Source organism: Chionomys nivalis, chromosome 1, assembly GCF_950005125.1.
Source record: "Chionomys nivalis chromosome 1, mChiNiv1.1, whole genome shotgun sequence".
Classification (NCBI taxonomy): domain Eukaryota; kingdom Metazoa; phylum Chordata; class Mammalia; order Rodentia; family Cricetidae; genus Chionomys; species Chionomys nivalis.
In genome coordinates this window covers 173892450-173914490 of record NC_080086.1, presented here as the reverse complement: position 1 = coordinate 173914490, position 22041 = coordinate 173892450, and the positions used below count along the sequence as shown (strand labels likewise).

The window sequence follows — 22041 nt, the reverse complement described above, 5'->3', positions numbered from 1 at the left end:
CCTTTTCTTAACAACATACAGTGGAGACTGTGTGTGTGTGTGTGTGTGTGTGTGTGTGTGTGCAAACTGCCTTTATTCTTCCTGGTTTATAGCAATCCTTGTACGAATGTCCTATCACTTATAGAACCAGCTTCTATTGTGGGCTTTCTCCGTCCTTCCTAACTGGATACAGTACTGTGGTAACTCCATTCTCCAGAGGTGGAAGCTTACCTGAGGGATATTTCCCAGAAGTGGAATTCTAGGTAAAGGGGCACAGACGCTATGGATAACGATGAACCAAAACTGATGTGGTTTGCTCAAGGAAAACTGATTCCACGGACCGTCGTCTGCCGGCCAGCACGTCTCTCTTCTTCAGGGCATCCCCGCCCCCTCTGCGACTGACTAGACGACCTGAAAAGTAGGGGAAAGGTCACGGCAAGAGTTTGCTTCCTCCCTTCGACTCCGGTTCGCTTAGAGGTGAGGGCTTCTCCCCCACACAGAGTTGGTTCTTGCCCGGTACATTGACTCGCTGATCCTAGAGATCGGGGATCCTCTCGATCCCTGCCTCCGATCCCAGTCCACTCTTCACCCAGAGAAGGCATAGGACCACCCACAACCTTCCATGTGTGGATGTTCACTGTTAGAACTGTCCGTAATTCTAGGCTCGTGCGGGGGGCGGGGTGTCTTTTCCCACTCTCGGCTTTCCCAGGAAATCTTTTCTGAGATTCCCCTTTGGAGACAAAATGTCTGCATTGTCTTGGTCGGGGCCGGCGGGTAAGTAAGGCAGATAGATCAGTTTCCAGGACTGAAACCCTCTCTAGTTCAAGCTGAAGGTACCTTTTAAAAGCAAGTCGTTTATTTTAAATGAATGAATACAAAAAGCATCTAGGAGTCAATGCCCTCACTGGGGACCGGATCCACTGAGGGCAAAGTGATTTGTCCAAACGCCTTAACGCCAGGAGATTATTTCACTTTCACTCGGGAGGGTTCGAGACCAGCCCGGGCTACACAGTAAGAACCAGCTTTTAAAAAGAACCCCTGCAGGGCCTTCACTCTCTACACGCCCCCAAGCGGTGTCACTTCCAAGTATGGTGACGAGGAGAGTGGCGTGAAGGCGCCTTTTGGCTTCTGGTTTTCTAGAAGGCCGGCCGGGTTGATCCTCACGCCAGACCCTTTCCGGACAGCAGTGAGTCAACCGCAAGCCGCGTGCTGGCCGCGACTCTCTGCGGCCTCCGCGAGGACCCGTCCAGCTGAGGCAGGGACAGGGCGAGCAGCGGACGTGCCCCGGAGAAGCGTGCATGCGGCTTCAGTACGCTTGCGCGGCCCCCGAGGGCGTGACCTCGGCCATTGGTGGGCGGGGCCTCGAGGCGTCGTTTTCTCTTTGCTACTTATTCGCGGCCCGAGCAGTGCCTGCGTGGAGCTTCTACGCTACTACTCAAAGGATCTTCCTCCTTGCGCCTGCACGACCTGCTGTGACAGCGAGCAGCCGTCTCCTGACTCTTCTTCCTGAGGTAACTGGCCCAGGACCCTCCAGACCGGAGGCCGAGTCCTGGATCCTTTGTCCCATCGATCGGGCTGCCTGGACTCTCTTAAAGACTGTGCCTCCAGAGCGTCCCTAGGCTCTCTTGGCCTGGTCCAATCTATGAACCCCTTGAGCCACCAATGCTCGCCCATCATGTGTGCCCCAAACACCCTTATTTTCCCCTTTGTAATGTATTATGTATTACGAGTGTTGTGTCGTAACTGCCCCTCGGAAGGCTCTGTTCTTGTCTGTAGGACGATCGCGTGGTCCAGAGTGCCTTCCAGAATGCCTAAGCTACTTGAAAGCATTTAAGTATGCTTGGACAAATTAACTTGATTTAATTTTTAGTTATTTTGTGATTGCTGTTTAGAATTTCGCGTATGCTAAGGCTTATACCGCTGGCTATGTTGCCAGCTCTTGTGGTTTACTTGAGACAAGGCTTCTCGACAGTAGCTTCTGATTCTCTCTGTAGCTGGGGCAGACCTTAAACATGCATTCCTTCTGCCTCAGCCTCCTTCACAGCTGGGATTACAGGCCTTTGCCACCATTATCATATTTATAGTGACGTTCAGGAAGTTTATAATCAAATGTGTGATTCAGAAGAGACTAACTATACAGGTTGCCTTATTTAGGGCATGTTCTTTTTATTCTTGTGGTGCTTCAACATCCTGGGAAAGCTCTCTATACCACTTGAGTTATAATTTGAGCCTCTTTTATTTTCCCAAGACAGTGTTTCTCTTTAGAATTCTCTCTGTAGACCAGGTTGGCTTTAGAGATCCGACTGCCTCTGCCTCCAGAGTGCTGGGATTAAAGGCGTGTGCCACCACCACCCGGCGCCCAGGCTAGGTTTTAACTCACTGTGTAGCCCCAGGCATGCACTGGTTACATCTAGCATTTTCTTTTGTATATTATGTATGGGCATTTTGCCTCCGTGTTTGTCTTCATGTTTGTGATGCATCATGGGTGTATGATGCCTGTAGAGACCAGAGGTGATGTCAGATTCCCTGGGACTGGAGTTACAGATTGTGAGCTGCTATGTGGGTGCTGGGAATCGAACCCCAGTCCTCTGCAAGACGGGCCAGTGCTAATGGTGGAGCCCCATCTCTCCAGCATGACTTTCTTATATTTCCATCTGCCCCTTATATAAAGGTAAGTACCGGCACTGTAACACAGGGTTTGTCCATTGCTCTTGGTAGGAATGGTCTTCAAGAGAAGTAAAGGTAGCTGGATGCGTGGACTGTACCTGTTATCCCAGCACAGACAAGAGGATTGCTTCAAGTATGAGGCTAGCCTGGGCTACATAGCAGGCTTCTGGAGGGAGTGAGAAGAAGGACAGACAAGCAGTTCTATACAGTGTTCTTGAAAATATTCCAGAGTGTGATTTGTTCTTCAGCCGTGGCGTTTGTAGTGCAAATATACTTGGAGACGCTGCTGTAAGCAAACATGCAGGCTCGCTGCTCCCTGGCTGGCGGGGCTTTTGTTGCTCCAGTGCAAACAAGGGTTGAAGGATGCATGCACATGCCAGAGCCTAGATTACGGACTCTTCCTCTCTCCACAGGATCTAGAAGCAGAAGGCAGCTCTACTCCCCTGCAAAGGAGCTGGGCATTGCAGCCATGAAGTACATGTTGAACCTCTATCTGCTGGGCGTCGTATTGACCCTGCTATCCATCTTTGTTAGACTGATGGAGTCAGTCGGGGGTTTACTGGAGAGCCCAGTGCCTGGGAGCCCCTGGATCACCAGAGGTCAGCTAGCCAACACAGAGCCTCCCAAAGGCCTTCCAGACCATCCATCTGGAGGAGTACAATAAAACCAAGCTTCAGCCAGACTTTGGAATGCTAACTTCAGCATGCCAACCAAGTGTTCTATTTCTGAACGCAGCGGCAGCATCGATGTCTCCAAAGAACTGTTACTGGGCCTGGAAGGGCCTTTTTTGGATGTCCCTTACCCTGGAAAGGGGCCTATTTAATAGAAGTGGGTTGTCCGGCCGGCTGTGGGATGGAATCTCACTCTCCCGACGTTTGCTAAATGCTTTGCTATCCTCTGCAATGTGGCTCTCAGATGAGGGTGTACCAGCTTCAGCTGCTGGGAGGGTCAGGTTCTTTTAGCCCTCTGTCCTGAAGGACTCTTTTGGACCTAAGTATCTTCTGGTTGGTTTGATACTGAGTTTCTTCCATGAGAGCTGTTTGGACAGCTGTTAAGGGATTATGGGCTGGCTATAAAGCTAGAGAGGTTGGAATATCCAGCGTCCAGGTCACAGTTGTACATTAAGTTCTTCCTCCAATGTAGTCCGCATGTGTTTGTAAATAGTGTCTAAAGAGGGCTGTGGGATGATCAGACCCGCTCAGGGTGTGGGAGATCCAGCCACTGTGTGGCTTACATGAATTTTTCTAATGCAATAAATGTGACTATATATGTTTCCACTATGTGTGTCATGTTGACATGTCTGCCCTGGAAATTAAGGAAAAGTTTAAATTCTAGATCTATCTATCTATCTATCTATCTATCTATCTATCTATCTATCTATCTATCTATGTATTTGTTTATGAGATGAGGTCTCACTGTGCAGCCCTGGCTATCCTGGAGATCCCTATGTAGATCACAGAGAGATGTCTGCTTCTGCCTTCTTAGTGCTGGGGTTAAAGGTGTGTCCCACTACCACACCTGGCCATTTTTATTTTTGAGATAGTCTCCTGTAGTTAAGGCTGGTCTTGATATTCTTATCTCCCTGCCTTCACCTTCTAAATGATGGGATGGATGGCTTATACGTAAACTTAGTGTTTTCAAATTTAGGAGCAAGAAAATGCTCAGAGCTCTGTTCAGGAACTGAGCATGGTAGTATATGCCTGTGATCCTCAGCACTTAGGAAGCTGAGGCAGGAGGATTGCCAAAAAGTTCCAAGGACAGCCAAGGCTGCGTAGCAAGACCGAGCACAAATAAAAAATTTTGTTTAAACTTACTTGGGAGGCCGGGCGGTGGTGGCGCACGCCTTTAATCCCAGCACTTGGGAGGCAGAGGCAGGTGGATCTCTGTGAGTTCGAGACCAGCCTGGTCTACAAGAGCTAGTTCCAGGACAGGCTCCAAAACCACAGAGAAACCCTGTCTCAAAAAACTAAACTAAAATAAAATAAAATAAACTTACTTGGGGACAGGGCCTTTCAGGTTTGCCCTGTATGAGCCAGTTAGGTATATGAGAATAGGCTATCACAATTGGTCCTTCATAACCGGCTGCAGGGACTCAACAGTTGTCGGTTGAGCTTTTGATTATTAGTGCTCAGGATTGAACACAGGGCTCTGTACATACAAGGTAAGCACTATACCACTGAAACCAAATCAGCCCTGGAAATATTTTTTATATTGATTTACTTTTACATACATTTGTATTTTGCCTGCAGGTCTGTCTGTGTGAGTGTCAGATCTTGAGGTTACAGACAGTGTTGAGTTGCATGTGGGTGCTGGGATTTTGAACCTGGTTTATATCATGTTAGGTACTATAAATAACTCAGAGGTAAGCCTGTGTTAGGATATACTTGGCTCCTCTGTAGATGGTATGCCATTTTATGTAAGAGACGTGTCTTCAAGGCAGAGTTGTTGCATTAATTCCCCCAAGGACCATTTGGTCTTCTTGGGACTGATCCATCTCTAAGAAAAATGCCCTGTCCTAGCCTTTCCTTGAGTCTAAAAGCGGACTAGCATTCCTGCAGTTCTTGGCTATTCTGTTCTCTTCATTATCTTTTTTTTTTTTTTTTTTTTTGGTTTTTCGAGACAGGGTTTCTCTGTGGCTTTGGAGCCTGTCCTGGAACTAGCTCTTGTAGACCAGGCTGGTCTCGAACTCACAGAGATCCGCCTGCCTCTGCCTCCCGAGTGCTGGGATTAAAGGCGTGCGCCACCACCGCCCGGCTCTCTTCATTATCTTATTCACCCGTGCAACTGTTTAACTCTGTCTGCTGTCAACTTAAGTCAGCTACTGTCTGCAAGAGCCCGTGTTCAGTATGTGCCATGAGAGCTCACGAAGGGACCCAGATTCTTCTCATTCACAGAGCCCCATCTGCCTCAACTGCTGAGGTTAAAGGCGTGTGGCACAGCGACAGGCAAAGAGGGTTCCTTCCCCGATTCCGCCGCTCCATCCCACGTGCTGCATGTGAAAGTGTTCACTTTGCCTCAAGCTACTTCATCTTCTCTCATCTCTGTACGTACACTATTTTATGAATTTGATTTCCTTTTGCCCCAAGAAAGGAATGGAACACAGCATCCTGTTCAACCAGCCCTGCTTTCTGGGTGCTCTTAATGCAACTGACTGATAAACCCGGCATAGGGATTCATTTTTATCTATGCTGTGTGGTAGTCAGTGTATTGCCAAACTCCCCATTCTAGGTACATCGTGCATTTTTCTTAGCCAAAGGTTCAAGAAGCGATTTCTTTATTGGGTCTTGCTGTGCAGCCCAGGCTGGCCTCGAACTTGTGATTTAATTGTTGAGGTTTAAGATATGTTGTCACATCTGCTCTGGGCATATGGTAAGCTAGTCTTGATACTGATGAGGTTACAGTTGATTTCATTAATGCAGTACTGTCATTGTGTTTGGAGGGCTCTTAGCAGGTAAAGCACTCATCAAGATGTAGGAAGACCTGAGTTTGATCTCTGAAACCTACGGAGTGGAGAGAGAGAACTGATTCCCACAGGTTGTCCTCTGAAGTCTACACATACAGTGTGGCGTGCTGGCATTCCCCCCCCCCCCCAGTGTAAATGAAAAGAAAATATTGGAGGTCTGGCAAGATAGCTCGGTGGGTAAAAGTTCTTGCTGCCTAGCCTGATGACCTGAATTTGACCCCCAGGACCCACATGGTGCAAGGTGAGAACCCACTCCTGTAAGTTGTTCTTTGATGTTCACAAATGTGCCCCCCCCAAATAAATTAATAGTTGTACAAGTAAAAAATATGGCTGGAAACCCAGCATGGTGGTACACACGTGCCCTCCATGTAAGCTAATGTCACACATATCGGTGTTTGTTGGCTTTGTGTGCACACATGCACACTAATTTAGAGACAGGATTTTGCTATATTGTCTGTACTGACTTTGAACTCTTGGCAACCCCCCTGCCGTAGTCTCCGAATTGGTGGGATTACAAGTCTGCATCACCATGCCCAGCTAATTCCAATTTTTGTATCAGTCAAGAACATATTAGGAGCCGGGCGGTGGTGGTGCATGCCTTTAATCCCAGCACTCGGGAGGCAGAGTCAGGCGGATCTCTGTGAGTTCGAGGCCAGCCTGGTCTACAAGAGCTAATTCCAGGACAGGCTCCCAAACCACAGAGAAACCCTGTCTCGAAAAAAACCACAAAAAAAAAAAAAAAGAACATATTAGGTTATATTGTAGCAAGACCTCAGCTCCAAAAGGAAACAGTTGCCTAACCAGTGCTCCCCCTTCCTCTGGAGGGAGGTGCCCACACCACTCAGTTCGCAATCTCAGGCTGTTGTGCCCCACCCCCACTTCTCCTCATCTGCTTGATGGCTGTCAGCCAGGCCTCCTCCTGTTACCACGTGTTAGATCTGTGGAAACGTCCCACACAGATAGCTCAGGTATGGTAGAGAAACTTGGGCCCCACTCAGAACTTGTTAAGTTTGAATTGTAGGTAAAAATTTTATTTTATTTTTTCCCATTGAGGGAAGAATAAGGGTATCTTACTTGGGGAAATGCTCAACATCCTGAACTGTCAGAGAAATGCAAATTAAAACAACTTTGAGATTCCATCTTACATTTGTCAGATGGCCAAGATCAAAAACACTGATGACAGCTTATGCTGAAGAGGTTGTGGGGTAAAGGGAACATTCATCCATTGCTGGTGGGAATGCAAACTTGTACAACTGCTTTGGAAATCAGTATGGTGATTTCTCAGAAAATTAGAAAATGATCTACCTCGAGACCCAGCAATACCACTTTTGGGTATATACCCAAAAGACACTCACTCATACCACAAGGGCATGTGCTCAACTGTGTTCACAGCAACATTATTTGTAATAGCCAGAACCTGCAAACAACCTAGATGCCCCTCAACTGAAGAAAGGATAAAGAAAACGTAGTACATTTACACAATGGAGTACTATACAGAGGTAAAAAATAATGACATCTTGGAATTTAAAGGCAAATGGATGGATCATATTGAGTGAAGTAACTCAGACCCAGAAAGACAAATATATGTTTTTGCTCATAAGTGACTTTTAGACATAAAGCAAAGAAAAAGCCGCCTACAGGCCACAACCCCAGGGAACCAAGACAACAAAGAAAATTTACAAAGGGAGGTGAAAAAGACAAGATCTGCTGAGTAAATTAGAAGCCTGGGGGGTCACGGGAGAGGGCAGAAGGGGAAAGAAAAGGGAGTGGAGAAGAAAGTGTCGCTCAACAAAAACAATATAAAAGGAGAGAGAAGTTAGGGCCTAGACATGTAGTTCAGCCGGCAGAGTGCTTCCTAGTGTCCTAATTTCTTTTTTATCACTGATAAAGCCCATAACTAAAAGCAATTTAGGGAGAAAGGACAGCTGGCAGTCCCCCACTGAGGGAAGCTGAGGCAGAAGCTTGTGGCAGGAGCCTGGAGCCAATTAACAAAAGCTATTCTTTTTTTCAGTACTGAGGACTATACTCGGAGGAAGGGAGGGGAGTGAAGAAAAAAATGTATAGTTCAATAAAAACAAAGCAAAGCAAAACAAAACAAAAAGTAAGGGTGTCTTACCTGCAGGAGAGAAGTGAGTTCGGTAATGAAATGGCCTGCCTACCAGGAAGGCTACTAGTGTTAGTCATTGTAGTCTCCAAATATTCCTGCATTCCTTTGTTTGTTTTGAGACACTCTCACTGTGGGGTCCAGAATGGACGCAAACGCACAGCAATCTTGCCTCAGTCTCCTGCGCCGGGATTACAAGTGAACGCTACCACTCCTGCCTAGAAGCTCACTCCTGACCCCTGGTGGTTGAACGGGGTCATAGAACTAATTCTTCCTAATTCTGAGTAGATTGGAACAGGTAAGAACTGATTCCCAGCGTGGAAGCTCCCCCTCCCCCCCAGCCCTGCCTCCCTACCGTGCTTGGGGAACTAGGATTGGTCTGTACGGAACTTCTCCATTGGTGTAAGCCCTGGAGTGAGGTTGCCACAGAGAAGAGCCTCAACTGACCCCTGGAGAGAGGGAAAACAGCCTTTACTGTGCTAAGAGGTTGGGGGTAGGGGCGGCGTTGTTACAGCAATGTAGCCGCTGAGCTGGACCACACATTGCATACAGCACCTCCGGAATTCAGACCCCGTCCTCACTGACCTCCTCCAATAATGCATAAGACATAAGACACTAGAGGACTAGAGGGGAAAGAGGAAAAAAAAAAAAAAAAAAAAAAAAAAAAAAAAAAAAACCTCAGATGGTAATTCTGTGAGAGATATTCATGTAGGACAGAGAGAGGCACGGGAAGCTATTTGGAGGTAGGTGTTAATGAAGAGCCTCTTCTGATTTGTTTTCCCTTGTAGTTTCACGTGTGTGATAAATGTGTGTGTGTGCTTGTGTGGACACAGCGCACCCCATGTGGGGAGAGAACCAGCTCACAAGGCAGCCTTGTCTATGTAGTGGGGTTACAAGAGCGCACTGAGACCAGCTAAAACGAAGAGAGCTGGGGGCCGTCTGAGCAAAGATGTGGCGAGGGGCCAAGGCACAGACATCTAGAAACCTCCGCCAAGTTTTAAATGTTAACTGGAGGTCTGAGCTCTATTGCCATCTAGAGGACGCTGAGGAGAAAGGGATTCTTGTACCATATTCAATAGGGAAGGAAGGGGTGGGAGTAGAAGGAAGAAGAAAAAAACATTTTCAAATTAATCTTATCAGTTCTGTAAAACTTCAACCATTAGAACAGCACGAGGCTAGCTATGAATAGACAGTTCAAATAAACTCAGTGTTACACTTGACCTAGCAAGCTGACAACCTAAATTCTGATCCCATAACAGGAGTAGCGGGAGCTTCTGTGATGCCGAGGCCCAGGAGAGCTGAAAGAAGCTTGCTGACCTACCTGACCTGGGGTACACAGTGCACAGAGACCTGGTCTCAGGGTGAAAGGTAAGGGCCAACACCTGAGGGCTGTCCTCTGAGCTCCGCAGATACCATGCTCATGTCTACACCCCACATAGGAAAACACACACAGATACACTCACGTGTCGCACACTCAAAACCAAAGAAAGGAATAAAAGAAAGGGGCAAAGAAAGGAAGACAGGGAAAGAAAGGGGGAAAAGATGGCTGAAGTTGGGTCATAAGAGTTTTCATTGCAACAAAGGTGCTGCTGACCAGGCTGGCCTTGAACTCACAGAGATCCGCCTGCCTCTGTCTCCCGAGTGCTGGGATTAAAGGCGTGCGCCACCACCGCCTGATTTAGTTCTTTTCTTTCTTTCTTTCTTTCTTTCCTTTTTTTTTTTTTTTTTTTTTTGGTTTTTCGAGACAGGGTTTCTCTGTGGTTTTGGAGCCTGTCCTGGAACTAGCTCTTGTAGACCAGGCTGGTCTCGAACTCACAGAGATCCGCCTGCCTCTGCCTCCCGAGTGCTGGGATTAAAGGCGTGCGCCACCACCGCCCGGCTCTTTTTTTCTTTTTTTTGTTTTGTTTTGTTTTGTTTTTCATGACAGGGTTTCTCTGTGGCTTCAGAGTCTGTCCTGGAACTAGCTCTTGTAGACCAGGCTGGTCTCGAACTCACAGAGATCCGCCTGCCTCTGCCTCTCAAGTGCTGGGATTAAAGGCATGCGCCACCACCGCCCGGCTAGTTCTTTTATTTCTATAGAACCTTCCAGTACACTCTATAATTTTTTTTTATTTCTCTCTGAATCTCATTGCAAAAAGCTTTTGGGACCAGAAGTAGTGGTGCGCATCTTTAATCCCAGCATTCAGCAGAGGCAGGCAGATCTCTGTGAGTTTGAAGCCGGCCTGGTCTACATAGCAAATTCTAGGACAGCTAAGGGTACACAGTAATACACTATCTTAAACAAACAGAAATGGAAGTAAATAAATGGTAAGAGTCAGCCTCTGTGGTCGAATACTCACCTCGCAAGTGCAAGGCTCTGAGTATAGTCCTCAGAACCAGAGGAAAAAAATAGCTCTTGTTAATTGAAGTATCCCAAGCATCCAGAATACTGCCTAGCACATAGTAGGTGCTCAATAATATTTATTATATGAACAAATCTCACCTTAGTGATGAAAAGATATATTATAAATATGATGGTCACTAGCTTTATGGAGATATAAAAATTTATGTGGTGTGTGTGTGTGTTGTAAGCATCTTCAAACTGAATACACGAATGTAGTATGTTTCTTTTCCTGTGGTTAATAAGGAATTGTGTGTCTCTTCATGACCAGTAGCAGTTCCTTCTCTTTTCTTTCTTTCTGTTGGAGAAAGCAGTCGTTTGTTATAGGAGCGGAAAGGAGAGGGGATAGGTGTGCCGGACTGGAGAGTGAGAAAAGAGAGAAGGGCTTATGTGTGGTAGCATGACCTTTTCTGGGTCTGTAACATGGTACCTGCCTCGCCCTGAGTGCATGTGAACTTTCAGAGCACGTTCTGTTGGCTGAACGGAGCTTAGGCACACTGAGTGCTGCCTGTCTGGTTTGGTTTTTGTTCTGAGGCCGAGCCTCCCTCTGTTGTACAAGCTGTCCTCAAATAAGCAACCCAGGCTGGCCACAGACTCATAGCAAGCCTCCTGTCTGAGCTTCCTAGGTGCTGAGATTACAGGAGTGAGCCCCCACTCCACAATCAACTGCTAAAACTCATCTTTCTGGACAAGTAGTTTTCATTTTACTAATTCCTAACACACCCAGTCTAGACATTTTACAATTTCTTTGATGATGCATTATTTTAAAATGTGTTTATTGTTCATGTGTGGTGGTATATGCCTTTAGTCCAAGCATTTGGGAGGCAGAGGTAGGCGGTTCTTTGAGTCTGAAGCCAGCCTGATCTACTCAATTCCAGGGCAGCCAGTGAGAGCCTGTGCCAATAACATCATGAAAAGGAAAGTAAAGGTGTTTATGAAATACTTTGAAATCCATGTCACCCAAAAAAAGGTTTTCTGGGGTTTACTTCAGCAATATGGTTGAAAAGAAAGAGACCAGTATGGGCCCTGACAGATTCGTGAAATGGTCTATATATTTCATTAAAGTTTTCTGAATGGGATCTAAGCCGGCCTCAAACCCCTGGGTTCGAGCACTCCTCCTGCCTCAGCCTCCCAAGTACCTGACACCGCAGGGGCACATGCCCCACCCAGTTCTTTGGGTGGCCCATTCTGAGCTGGCTTCAACAGACACACCATCAAGTCGTTGCTTCCTCCTTTGTTCACACTTTATAAACAAGTAACAGCCTGGTTGTCACTTTTTTAAATCTCATTTTCCCCATAAGATGGGGTAAAGAAAATTAATTCCCTTTCTCACACCCTTCCATTATCCTGGGCAGATCAGAGCCTGGCTTTTTTTTTCCCATCACATTTAGTTGTTTTAAATGTGTGTGTGTGTGTGTGTGTGTGTGTGTGTGTGTGTGTGTTTGAACGTCTGCACGAAGCTGCATGTGGAGGCCAGAGGACGACCTGCCGGCTCAGTTCTTTCCTTCTGTCCTGTGGATCTCAGGGATCAGATGCTGTCCTTCAGGCTTGGCTGCAAGCCCTTCTACCTGCTGAGCCCTCACAGGTCCCCAACGCCTGACTTTAGGTAAACAATTTGAACTTACAAAGAGCTTTTGTGTGAGGCTTCCAATGATGAGAGAGGATCAAAGCCTGTGACTTTCCCAGAGACCTATCCCCAGTTTGCCTGACCAGCTGTCTTGGCGTATGCTTGGGAAGGTCATTCTTCCCCTGCTTGGGGTAAGGATGAATGTTTAGAATCTGGGACTTTTCTTCTAGTTTGCAGTCAGCGCACAGTCCTAGACGTCCCCCTCCGGTCCTCCTCTCTCTTCCCTATTGTTAGCCATCGCATGCCCTGATGTCATTGCTGCCATTGTGAGCTGACAGGCCCTCCCAGCTCTGGTGGACATGATCAACCATAAGCAAGCGGGGACCTGGAGCTGGGGAGGTGGGGGGGAGCAGTGGTCCCAACAACACCTTGGAGTTGGGCTGGGTCTGTGTGGAGCCCCAGAGATGTTCCCCAGCCCATTCTTTTTAAGAACCAATGAATAAAATTAGGGGCCTCCCTCCTGCGGTCAGAGACCCGGGCCCTGGAGTGGAACTTGGAGTGGAGGATGGTCTTCTCTGTCAACTCATTCATTCTCCAGAATTCAACTTGTTCTCTGACTCAGTGGTGTTTGAAAGCACCTTCATCCAGGTACCTCCTGCATCCTAAGGATGAGTCCTGAGGGTAGGGGAGGCCAGAGGGAACCAGAGAATCTAGGTCCCAAGATCACCTCCCTTTGTGCCCATCGTGTGAGGAACTCCCTGCAGACTTCGGCAAAGAGTTAAGTAGTGGTTTGGCACAGAAAAAAAAAAAAAAAAAGGTTGTTTGATTTTAGGGAGAGAAAAAGAAGATTTGTTTTGTTTTTGTTTTGGGTGTTTTGCTTTGTTTTATTTGTTTGTTTGAGACAGGGTTCCTCTGTTTAGCCTTGGCTGTCTGGGAACTTGCTCTAAAGACCAGACTGGCCTTGAACTCACAGAGATCCACCTGTCCCACCTTGTGAGTGCTGGGATTGAAGGCACATGCCTGGCCAGAATTCATTTTTCTTGAAGCATTACTGAGGCTGGTAGGAATCAAATTTCCGCCCTCCTTGGGGTTTCTCTTTGTCTCCGGTTCCCACGTGGGGTGTAGAGTTGCCAGAGCTGGCTAGAACACTGGGAGAAGGCCGCTGGTCTTGGACACATAGGTGTCTCCATGTTACCGATGGCTCCTTAATAGTCACAGCTTCGGCGCACTTCTAGGGTGAGCTGAGCCAATGCCCCTGTGCAAGTGGTTCACTGACCCAGCCCTGCCCCTGCCCCCACGTATTATGGGAAGCAGAGGATGTTTGAGGCCCTGCAATAAGCTGCCCTCTCTTGTCTGAGGGAAGTTCTCCAGCCTCCTCCACTTGAGCTTCCTGGGGCTTTCCCAGTCTACTCTCTTTCTCCTGTAGAACTTTCTTCCCTTACAGGTCATTAGAAAGCTGTGCTAGCCTGGTGGTGGTGGCACACGCCTTTAATCCCAGTACTTGGGAGGCAGAGACAGGCCATCTCTGTGAGTTCGAGGCCGGCCTGGTCTACAAAGCGAGTTCCAGAACAGCTAGAACTATTACACAGAGAAACCCTGTCTCAAAAAAACAGGAAGGAAGGAAGGAAGGAAGGAAGGAAGGAAGGAAGGAAGGAAGGAAGGAAGGAAGGAAGGAAGGAAGCAGACTATGTCTGGGGAGACCTATTAAAGGGGCCGGTGACAGGTAATGGTCTAGCTCACCAAGCCAAAGCGGCCCTGTCTGGTATCTGTGTCCTTCCACCCCTTGTCTCCTTGTCTGCTCTCTCTCTTTTTGACCTGTGTGTCTGGGCTTGGTTTCCAGGTCACTAAGCAAGGAAACTGGATGGATGCCTATGAAAAATCTGCCACTATGATCATCGGGGTAACCTCTTCTGTGCCCTCCTTGCCACTCCCCAACGTCCTCCTAATGGCCAACGTCACCTGGCCTCACGGTCCGTTTTCCACCTCTAGCACACCTGGTGCCCCTGTCATCACTCTCAGCAGGTAAAGGCTGGAGAGAGGGGATGGGGCTGTGGAATGATTGACAGGCATATGTATACTGTGCGGGTGGGCTTCAGATCAGAAGAAAATGCAGTGCTCTTCATAAGCTCCGCAGAGTTCATCCACCTGTTGACTTGATGCTGGTTTTTTTGCAACAAGTGCAGAGCTGCAGATAAGGGGTGCAGCAGAGCTCCTGTTTCCAGCTCAGTGTCCGAGGAGCTTGGCTTCATTTTATTTTATTTTCAGGGTCTTTTGTTTTTTGTTTTTGTTTGTTTGTTTTAGATGGGGTCTCCCTATGTAACCCTGGCTTGCCTAGAACTCATGATATAGACCAGGTTGTCCTAGAAGTGGAAGAGTGTCAGTCTCTCTCTCTCTCTCTCTCTCTCTCTCTCTCTCTCTCTCTCTCTCTCTCTCTCTGTGTGTGTGTGTGTGTAACTTTTAGGAGCTGCTTCTCTCCTGCTATGTGGGTTATGGGGAGATTGATCTCATGTCATAGAGTTAATAACCAGCACCTTTACCCTCAGAGCCATCTCGCCAGCCCAAAGATGGAGATATTCAAATCAAATAGGGCTATGAGATATTGAGGTTGAAAAAAAGATCTCGCAAATTCCAGAATGGTGAGCCTGTCTCAGAAAAGGGTGGGGGAGCATAGGGAGTGAGGACTCAGTGGATAAGGGGCTTGCTGCTCTTCCTGAAGTCCTGAGTTCAATTCCCAGCAGCTATGTTAGACAGCTTACAACCACCTGCAGGATACCTACATATATGTGACGTTCACACACACACACACACACACACACACACACTAAACCTTAAAGAAAAAAAAAGGAAAACCATAGTTCAGTTGGCAGAGTGTATGCCTGGCACACACAGAACCCTAGGTTTGACCCCCAGAACTGAATAACCTGGGCACAGTGATACAAACCTTTCATCCCAGAACTCGGGAGATGAGGGCAGGGGATCACAGAAAAGAACAGAAAAACATAAAACCTCAATATATATGAGACATTCACCTTTCTCACTTGTTTGATTCCAGGAATCAAAGATGGAGGGAAAGGCTTAGAAATTAAGAAATCTTTGTTCTATTTCCCTCTTACAAAGATTTCAGTGTAAACAAATCTTGAGATTTTTAATTCGGGTTTTGTTTTTTTTTGAGAAATGGTCTCCTGAAGTTAATGCTTGCTTCACACTGGGTAGCTGAGGGTGACTTTAAATGCCTAATCCTCCTGCCTTAGCCTCCCAAGTGCAAGGGTGACCACTGTGACCAACTCACTGTGCGTGTACGTGCATGCATGCATGCATGTGTGCATGTGTGTGTGCATATGTGTGTGATGTTGGATAGATACAAGCATGTTTATGTTTGTGTCAGAGTGCAAGACCAGAGGACATGTTGGATGTCCTGCTCTGTCATATTCTGCTGTACTCCCATGAGGTGATCTCTCACTGAAGCTGGGGCTCACTGGCTTGGCTAGGCTGGCTGGCAGTGACTTCTCAGGATCCACCTCTTTTGGCATCTAGTCCTGAGGTGTTAAGGCCCACATGACAATGTCTGCATTTTTTTTTTCTTTTAAACATGAGTGCTGGGAATTCAAACTCAGTCCTCGATGCTTGCACAGCAAATGCCTTTTTTTTTTTTTAAATCTTCTGAGTCACCTCTTTCTTCACTTACCAAACTTCTCCAAGCCTCTGTTACAAATGCATACTAAGTGACGTTTCTCTTTCCCTCATGAAAGGGTTTAATGAGAACTGAGACAGTATGCACCAGTAACAGTAGTGGTGGCTGATGTGGGCAGATTATTTTTGTTTAATATTTTTTGAGACAAAGTCCCATAGCTCAGGCCCTCAGTTCCCAGGTGGTGGGATTTAGGCATACACTCACTGTAATGCAAAGTCTTTCTTAAGGGACAGAGAGCCTGCAAATGATCAGAGGGGAGTCAGTCCCCACCCTTAGAGCAGAAGCTGTGTACTGTCAGCGCCCTCCAGGCAGCGCGGGAGGTGCCGACACACAAACTTCCTGATCATGCCCAGGATCCTTCCCCTGAAGTATGTGGAGCTACAGATCTATGACTACACCAAGCGCATCCTTCGGGTTAGGACAGTGACTGAGAAGATCTACTATCTGCGGCTCCATGAGAAACATCCACAGGCCGTGTTTCAGTTCTGGATCCGCTTGGTGAAGATTTTGCAGAAAGGTCTGTCTATCACCACCAAAGACCCGAGGATCCAGTTCACTCACTGCCTGGTGCCCAAGATACCCAACCCCTCCATCGAAACAACAGTAAGTGGGGGCGCCCCCCAGCGTCTGCAGGGAAGGAAACAGAGAGGCGTGTTTCCATGTACCTACTCCTGCACACAGAATGCTCACACATGCAAATGGACACTTGGCCTTTCATATATGCAGGTCCCCCATCCACGAACCCACTCCACACCTTGGGTCGGAAATATTCAGGAGAAAATATTGTTCCCTTGCCGTGGTTCCCTGAACAATATAGGAGAGCAGCTACTTGCATGGCGTTGTGTTATGTGAGGCATGTGCCAAAGCTCCGTCTTTTGAATAAGAAACTTGAGTATAGTGGATTTGGATACTGGATGGTAGATCCTGGAACCGATCCCCGTGGATCTCAGGGACAAGAATGTATGTTACTGAATGCAATGCCGTCGACATTTTAAAACATTATATCCTCTCATGGGCCCTTCCCCTCATTTAGACACCATTTCCTGACCACGGTGGAATATATCTGATAGACTTATTCTTTTGGCATTTTTGTAAAGATGGGATCCCACTACATAGCCCAGGCTGGCTTCAAACTCAAGATCTTCCTGCCTCAGCTCCCACAGCTTCCCCTCCTGTTGTGGGTAGATGCAAGGCCTCCTGCGTACTCGATGCTAGACAAGTGTTCCGCTTGCTCTACCACCGAGCTATTGCCTTTTTGTATTTTCTCATCATTTACTTATTTAGTGTGTGTGTGCTATTGTTGGCACAGGTCTCCCTCTATAGCTTAGGCTGGGCTAGAATTCACAGTGTAGCCCAGGTTGCCCTCACGCTTCTGGCTAGCCTCTTGTCTTAGCCTCCTGAGATCTAGGATTGCACATACACACCACTACACTGAGCTCCCTTGGGGTGTGAGGACTTCCGGGACCTGCCCAGTGAAGAAGCGCCAGAGCAAAGTCTGGCAGATGATTGCTCCCAATGTGAGATCTTAAAGCTGTTTCACTAAGGTGTGTGTTTTGGTATTTTGATAATCACCTTAGATCAGCTGCTCTAAGGTCCACTCCGTGCCCTCTGGAGAGCCTAGCCTCCACAGCACACCAGAGAAAGTGTGCTGTTGCCAGAGGCCCCCCATCACTGGCCTGGCAATATTGTAAATTAATGCTTATAGGCCTGAAACTGAAGTCAGTCACACAGACTCCTTCAAGGCCCTGCCAGGGAGAGCGTGGACGCTCCCATAGCAGCAGGACCCTCTGACTTGAATTTCCCCACACAGCCTGAAAGCAGCGTGCCAGCATCCTCCCAGCCCAGTGAGACCGTAATGCTGCTGGCGGCTGAGCGGACCAGCGGCAGTCTCTTAGGGCTCTCAAAAAGACACCAGCTCACAGGAGACAGGTGAGTCCTGTGTTGTTAGCTCCAGCATCCCTCGCCCTCACCTGGATTCATGGTGCCTATGACACTCTCTGTCCAGCCAGATCTAGTTCTTTTTATTCTAGTCAGCCACATAGCTTTGTTTCCAAGCTTGTGCTTGAAAGCAGGTTCTGTAGCACCCAGGCATCTGAATGTTCATTCTACAGATAAACTCCACTGTTTTCAAATGGCAGATACACAATAGAAGTGAAAAATGGGTAAATTAATTCCAAGAAATGTGAGTTAGTAAATGAGTCAGTTAGCTACTGACTCACTAATCCCAAAGGCCTCTTGGGAGAGCCCCTCCTTTGTCCTCTCTACCTCTGGTGTAAAATGGGCAGTGACCAAAGACTCCTCCTAGCTCCAAGTTTCAACTAATTCCCTTACAAGCAGCCACAGATTGAACCCCATGTGCAGGGCAAATATAACTCATACGCTGCCATCAACACATAATTTGTGATTTTTTTTTCCACTGGGAGGAGTTTTTTTGTTGCATGGCTTTAAAAGCTGCTTTTCTGGACAGTCCCTACAGATCATGGTGCCCTTTTAGAAAAGAAAATCTGGTTCTTTCAGATTGCAAAAACAGCCTCACTTTGGAAGTTAAAATGTCTGGTACCTTAGTCTACCTTCTTGATGCCCTCAGTCTGGTCCCACTCCTCACTTCTCCTCCTCCGCTCTCCTCTCCCCTCCCCCATGAGCTTCTTATTGCCCGGATGGCCTCAGAATCACTATATAGCCAAGGGTGACCTCAAACTCCCGATCTTCCTGCCTTCATGTCCCAAGAGCTAGGGTTCGAACCCAGGGCTTCATGTGTACCAGTCAGACAACCCACAGAGCTACATCCACTCCAGTCCTGGCCCCTTGGTCCTGTTTGCTTGTTTGACGCAGGGTTTCACTCTGCAGCTCTGAATAGACTTGAAGTTGCTGTAATCCTCCTGCCTCGGCCTCCAAAAAATTTTTCTTTCTTTGGAGCCGACATGATGGCTCATTGGTTCAGAGCACTGGCTGCTCTTCCAGAGGATTCAGGCTTAATTCCCAACAACCATGTGGTAGCTCACAACTGTCTATAAGTCTAGGTTCAAGGGATCTAACACACTCTTCTGGCCTCCTCAGGTACCAGGCACACAAGTGGTGAACAGACATACATGAAAACAAAACCCCCATACACATAAAATAATAAAAAAATATTTTATTATTTTTCCAAGGCAGGGTCATCAACTTCTCTTTCCATTTCCTCATTTACATTGATTTTTTTCTCTTAGGAGCTTTCTTGGGTTATTTTGTTATTTGGAGTTTTTGTTTTAGTTTTGTTCAAAGACAGATGATCTTGAACTACTGACCCCCTCCTGCTTCTACTTTCCAAGTGCAGGATTACCGGAGTGTATTAGCACACCTCTGTATTGTTTTGGATTTTTGCTTGTTGGTTCGTTTTTGAGACAGGGCCTCACTGTTTAGCTCTTGGGTAGCTTGGGACTCACTATGTAGACCAGGTTAGCTTTGAACTCACAAAGATCTGCTTACCTCCGCCTCTTCAGTACTGGGATTAAAGTTGTGCCCCACCAGGCCCTGCATAGTTTGTTTTTATTTATTTTCCTTTTTCTGGGACAAAGTCTTACTGTGTAACTCGGGCTGGCCTCTGGCAGAGAAGTATGTACTCTTAACTACTGAATCTCTCTCCATCCTTTAAAAAACAGTTTATTTAAGCAGATTTTTTTTTATGTGTATGGGTGTTTTGCTTGTAGAGTGTTTTGCCTGTAGAGCCTGTGGGGACCAGAAGAGGACATCAGACCCCCTAGAACTGGAGCCATAGACATTGTAAGATGCCATACAGTCCTCTGAAAGCGTAGCAAGTGCTCTTTACTGCTGAGGTATTTGTTCCAGCCCTTAAGTGGAGTCTAACACTGTTTTCTTTCCTTTCTGTTGTCTTCTATGACCTGGGACTCTCTGGACTCCCACAGATCCACTGAGACTACCATAGAAATCGAGAGCTCCAACAGCTGCAAGACCCCCCCACTGGTGGCATCTTCAGTTAATATGCCCATGAGAGCTACCTTGACCCACAGCCTCTGGGAACAAGAGAACCCAAACGAGAGCTTCCTGCAGGTTCCTGTAGCCAGCTCCTTAGGAGAGAACTTTTTGGGACCCTAACACCTAACCAGAACGCGTGTCGGCCAGCCCTGCCTCGTATAATGCTGCTTCCCACAGTGGGCCAAGTAACCACGGGAGAGATGAGATGGCGCTTATGCCAAGACGCTCCTCTACTTCCACCAGTAAACCTCCAGTGGAGTCCTTGTTGTTGCAGGTTGTGTTTTTTTTTTTGGGGGGGGGGGGACGGACGGGACACGGAAACATCTGGGCAGCTGGCTCAGGGCTGGCTGGAAATCACCGCTCACTACTCGAAAAAGCAGAAAAGTAAATGCGAAGTAAGCGCTGGCCTGCCAAGTCCAAAGCATCTAGACCAACCCGAGCTATCCAGCGCAAAGGAAACGGTCTCTGAGGAGCGCTCTAACTTCCATTGTCAAAGAGATAGCGGGACCCAGAGGCAGGACTTTGGTATGAAAAAACCCTGGGAGAATGGCAGCAGCTAGGAGATGACCTCATGCATTTCAAGAAAGAAACTGAGGATTCATCTCTCTCAACTCCCTGTGTGAGGGCAAAAGCCCAATGGCACGCTCCTGGCCGCGAGCAAGGGTTACTAATGGAGATGTGGCTTCTGGGAAGGGCAGTGGTGACTCCCTAGCAAAGGAGTTCTTTTTTTTTTTTTTAATTTTATTTATTTATTATGTATACAACATTCTGCCTCGATGTATGCTCGCACGCCAGAGGAGGGCACCAGATCTCAGTACAGATGGTTGTGAGCCACCATGTGGTTGCTGGGAATTGAACTCAGGACCTCTGGAAGAGCAGCCAGTGCTCTTTACCTCTGAGCCATCTCTCCAGCCCAGCAAAGGAGTTCTGACGGCCTTGACTGTTCCCTTCTGGAACCTGGAGAAAGCAAGCTGGGGGATCTTGTATCTTGCGGGTTTCTGAGCACATATTCCTAATTGTGTCGGCAATGATCGAAACTGCACCTACTTCCTAGGAATTAGGAATATTTACCCGGCATACACTACCATAATAGCCAATCCATGTTGTAGGATATTTAGATTACACTGTGGCCCTCCAGAAAACTTTACCTTGAATCGGGGGGCAGAACCAGCAGCTAGCCGACAGAAATTAGCCTTAGAGAAGCCCGCACTTCGGATAGAGAGGATGCACTGGAAGAAAAGGGCAGGGAGGAGAGTTTGAGTTTCCTTTTGGTTCTGGGACAAGGGAAGACGTGTCTCTTGCAGTGTCTCTGACTGGAAAGGAAGGTCTGCTGGTTGCTTCTCAGCTTCTCTGACCTAGGAGGTTTTCACCCCGACATCAGACTTCCAAGTCTCTGCTGGTAAATAGGACAACAGAGACTTAGTTTGCAGCTACAGATGGTCCAGGTTCTGCCACAGCTGATGGCTGAATGGTGGGCAGGATGCTGAATGCAGGGCAAGGGGCCACAGACAATAATTAAAATACCAGTGGAATCATGTTCAGCGGCTAAGCTGACAGAAAAACATCAGATAAGCATTTATGACATCGGTTTGGTGCCCTGGTTGGTGTGTGATGTTGAGCTCATCAGAGAATGAGAGAGGGCAAGTTTCCTGTCCTTGGAGACAGCTTGGGGCAGCTACTGGCCTCTGTTGTAAAGATAAAGGAAGACCATTACTGTTTACATGACATTTATGTCACTCAGTCCCTAAATAAAAGTTGGAGGACCTGCTTTCCCGAATCTCACATCTTGTGTGATGCCAGGAGGAAGAGCATGGTTGTTCCCTTCCCGGGAAGGCATGGTTAATCCGAGGAGCAAATCCTGGCAAGACTGGGTTATACAAGATACTGACGACAGTGACTTTGTTCCCCGCGCCGCCCCCCATGAAAAACACAAGCAACCCAAATTTCTTTTGGTCATTGTGCTAGTTCCCTGTCATCTTGGCACAGGCTAGAGTCATATGGGACACAGAACCACAAATGAGAAACTGCCTCCATCAGATTGGCCTAGGGTGCATTTATTTTTCCTGTGGGGCATTTTATTGATTAATGATCAATGTGGGAGATCCCAGTCCACTGAGCAGGTTGTATAAAAACGTAGGCTGAGCACGCCAGTAAGTAGCTTTTCTCCACGGCCTCTGCTTTTAGTTCCTGCCTTGGCTTCCATTGGTGATACGCTATA

General features: G+C 47.4%; 2 protein-coding genes across 3 annotated transcripts; both read left to right on the top strand.

Annotated features, from left to right (window-relative positions):
• Positions 1-1344: 1344 nt before the first annotated feature.
• Hilpda (hypoxia inducible lipid droplet associated) lies at positions 1345-3903 on the top strand. The gene is made up of 2 exons (XM_057783809.1): positions 1345-1490; positions 3060-3903. Exon 2 carries the CDS (start codon positions 3116-3118, stop codon positions 3308-3310), a length of 195 nt encoding a protein of 64 aa, XP_057639792.1. The 5' UTR covers positions 1345-1490; positions 3060-3115; the 3' UTR covers positions 3311-3903.
• An 8752-nt stretch (positions 3904-12655) lies between these two features.
• Garin1a (golgi associated RAB2 interactor 1A) lies at positions 12656-19948 on the top strand. Of its 2 annotated transcripts, none has more exons than XM_057788210.1 (5): positions 12656-12808; positions 14001-14182; positions 16205-16454; positions 17662-17780; positions 19754-19948. In XM_057788210.1, exons 1-5 carry the CDS (start codon positions 12656-12658, stop codon positions 19941-19943), a joined length of 894 nt encoding a protein of 297 aa, XP_057644193.1. In that variant the 3' UTR covers positions 19944-19948. The 2 variants fall into 2 exon arrangements, with proteins under 2 accessions (XP_057644193.1, XP_057644183.1); XM_057788200.1 differs by having other exon boundaries at positions 12656-12822; positions 13994-14182.
• The last annotated feature ends 2093 nt before the right edge of the window (positions 19949-22041 follow it).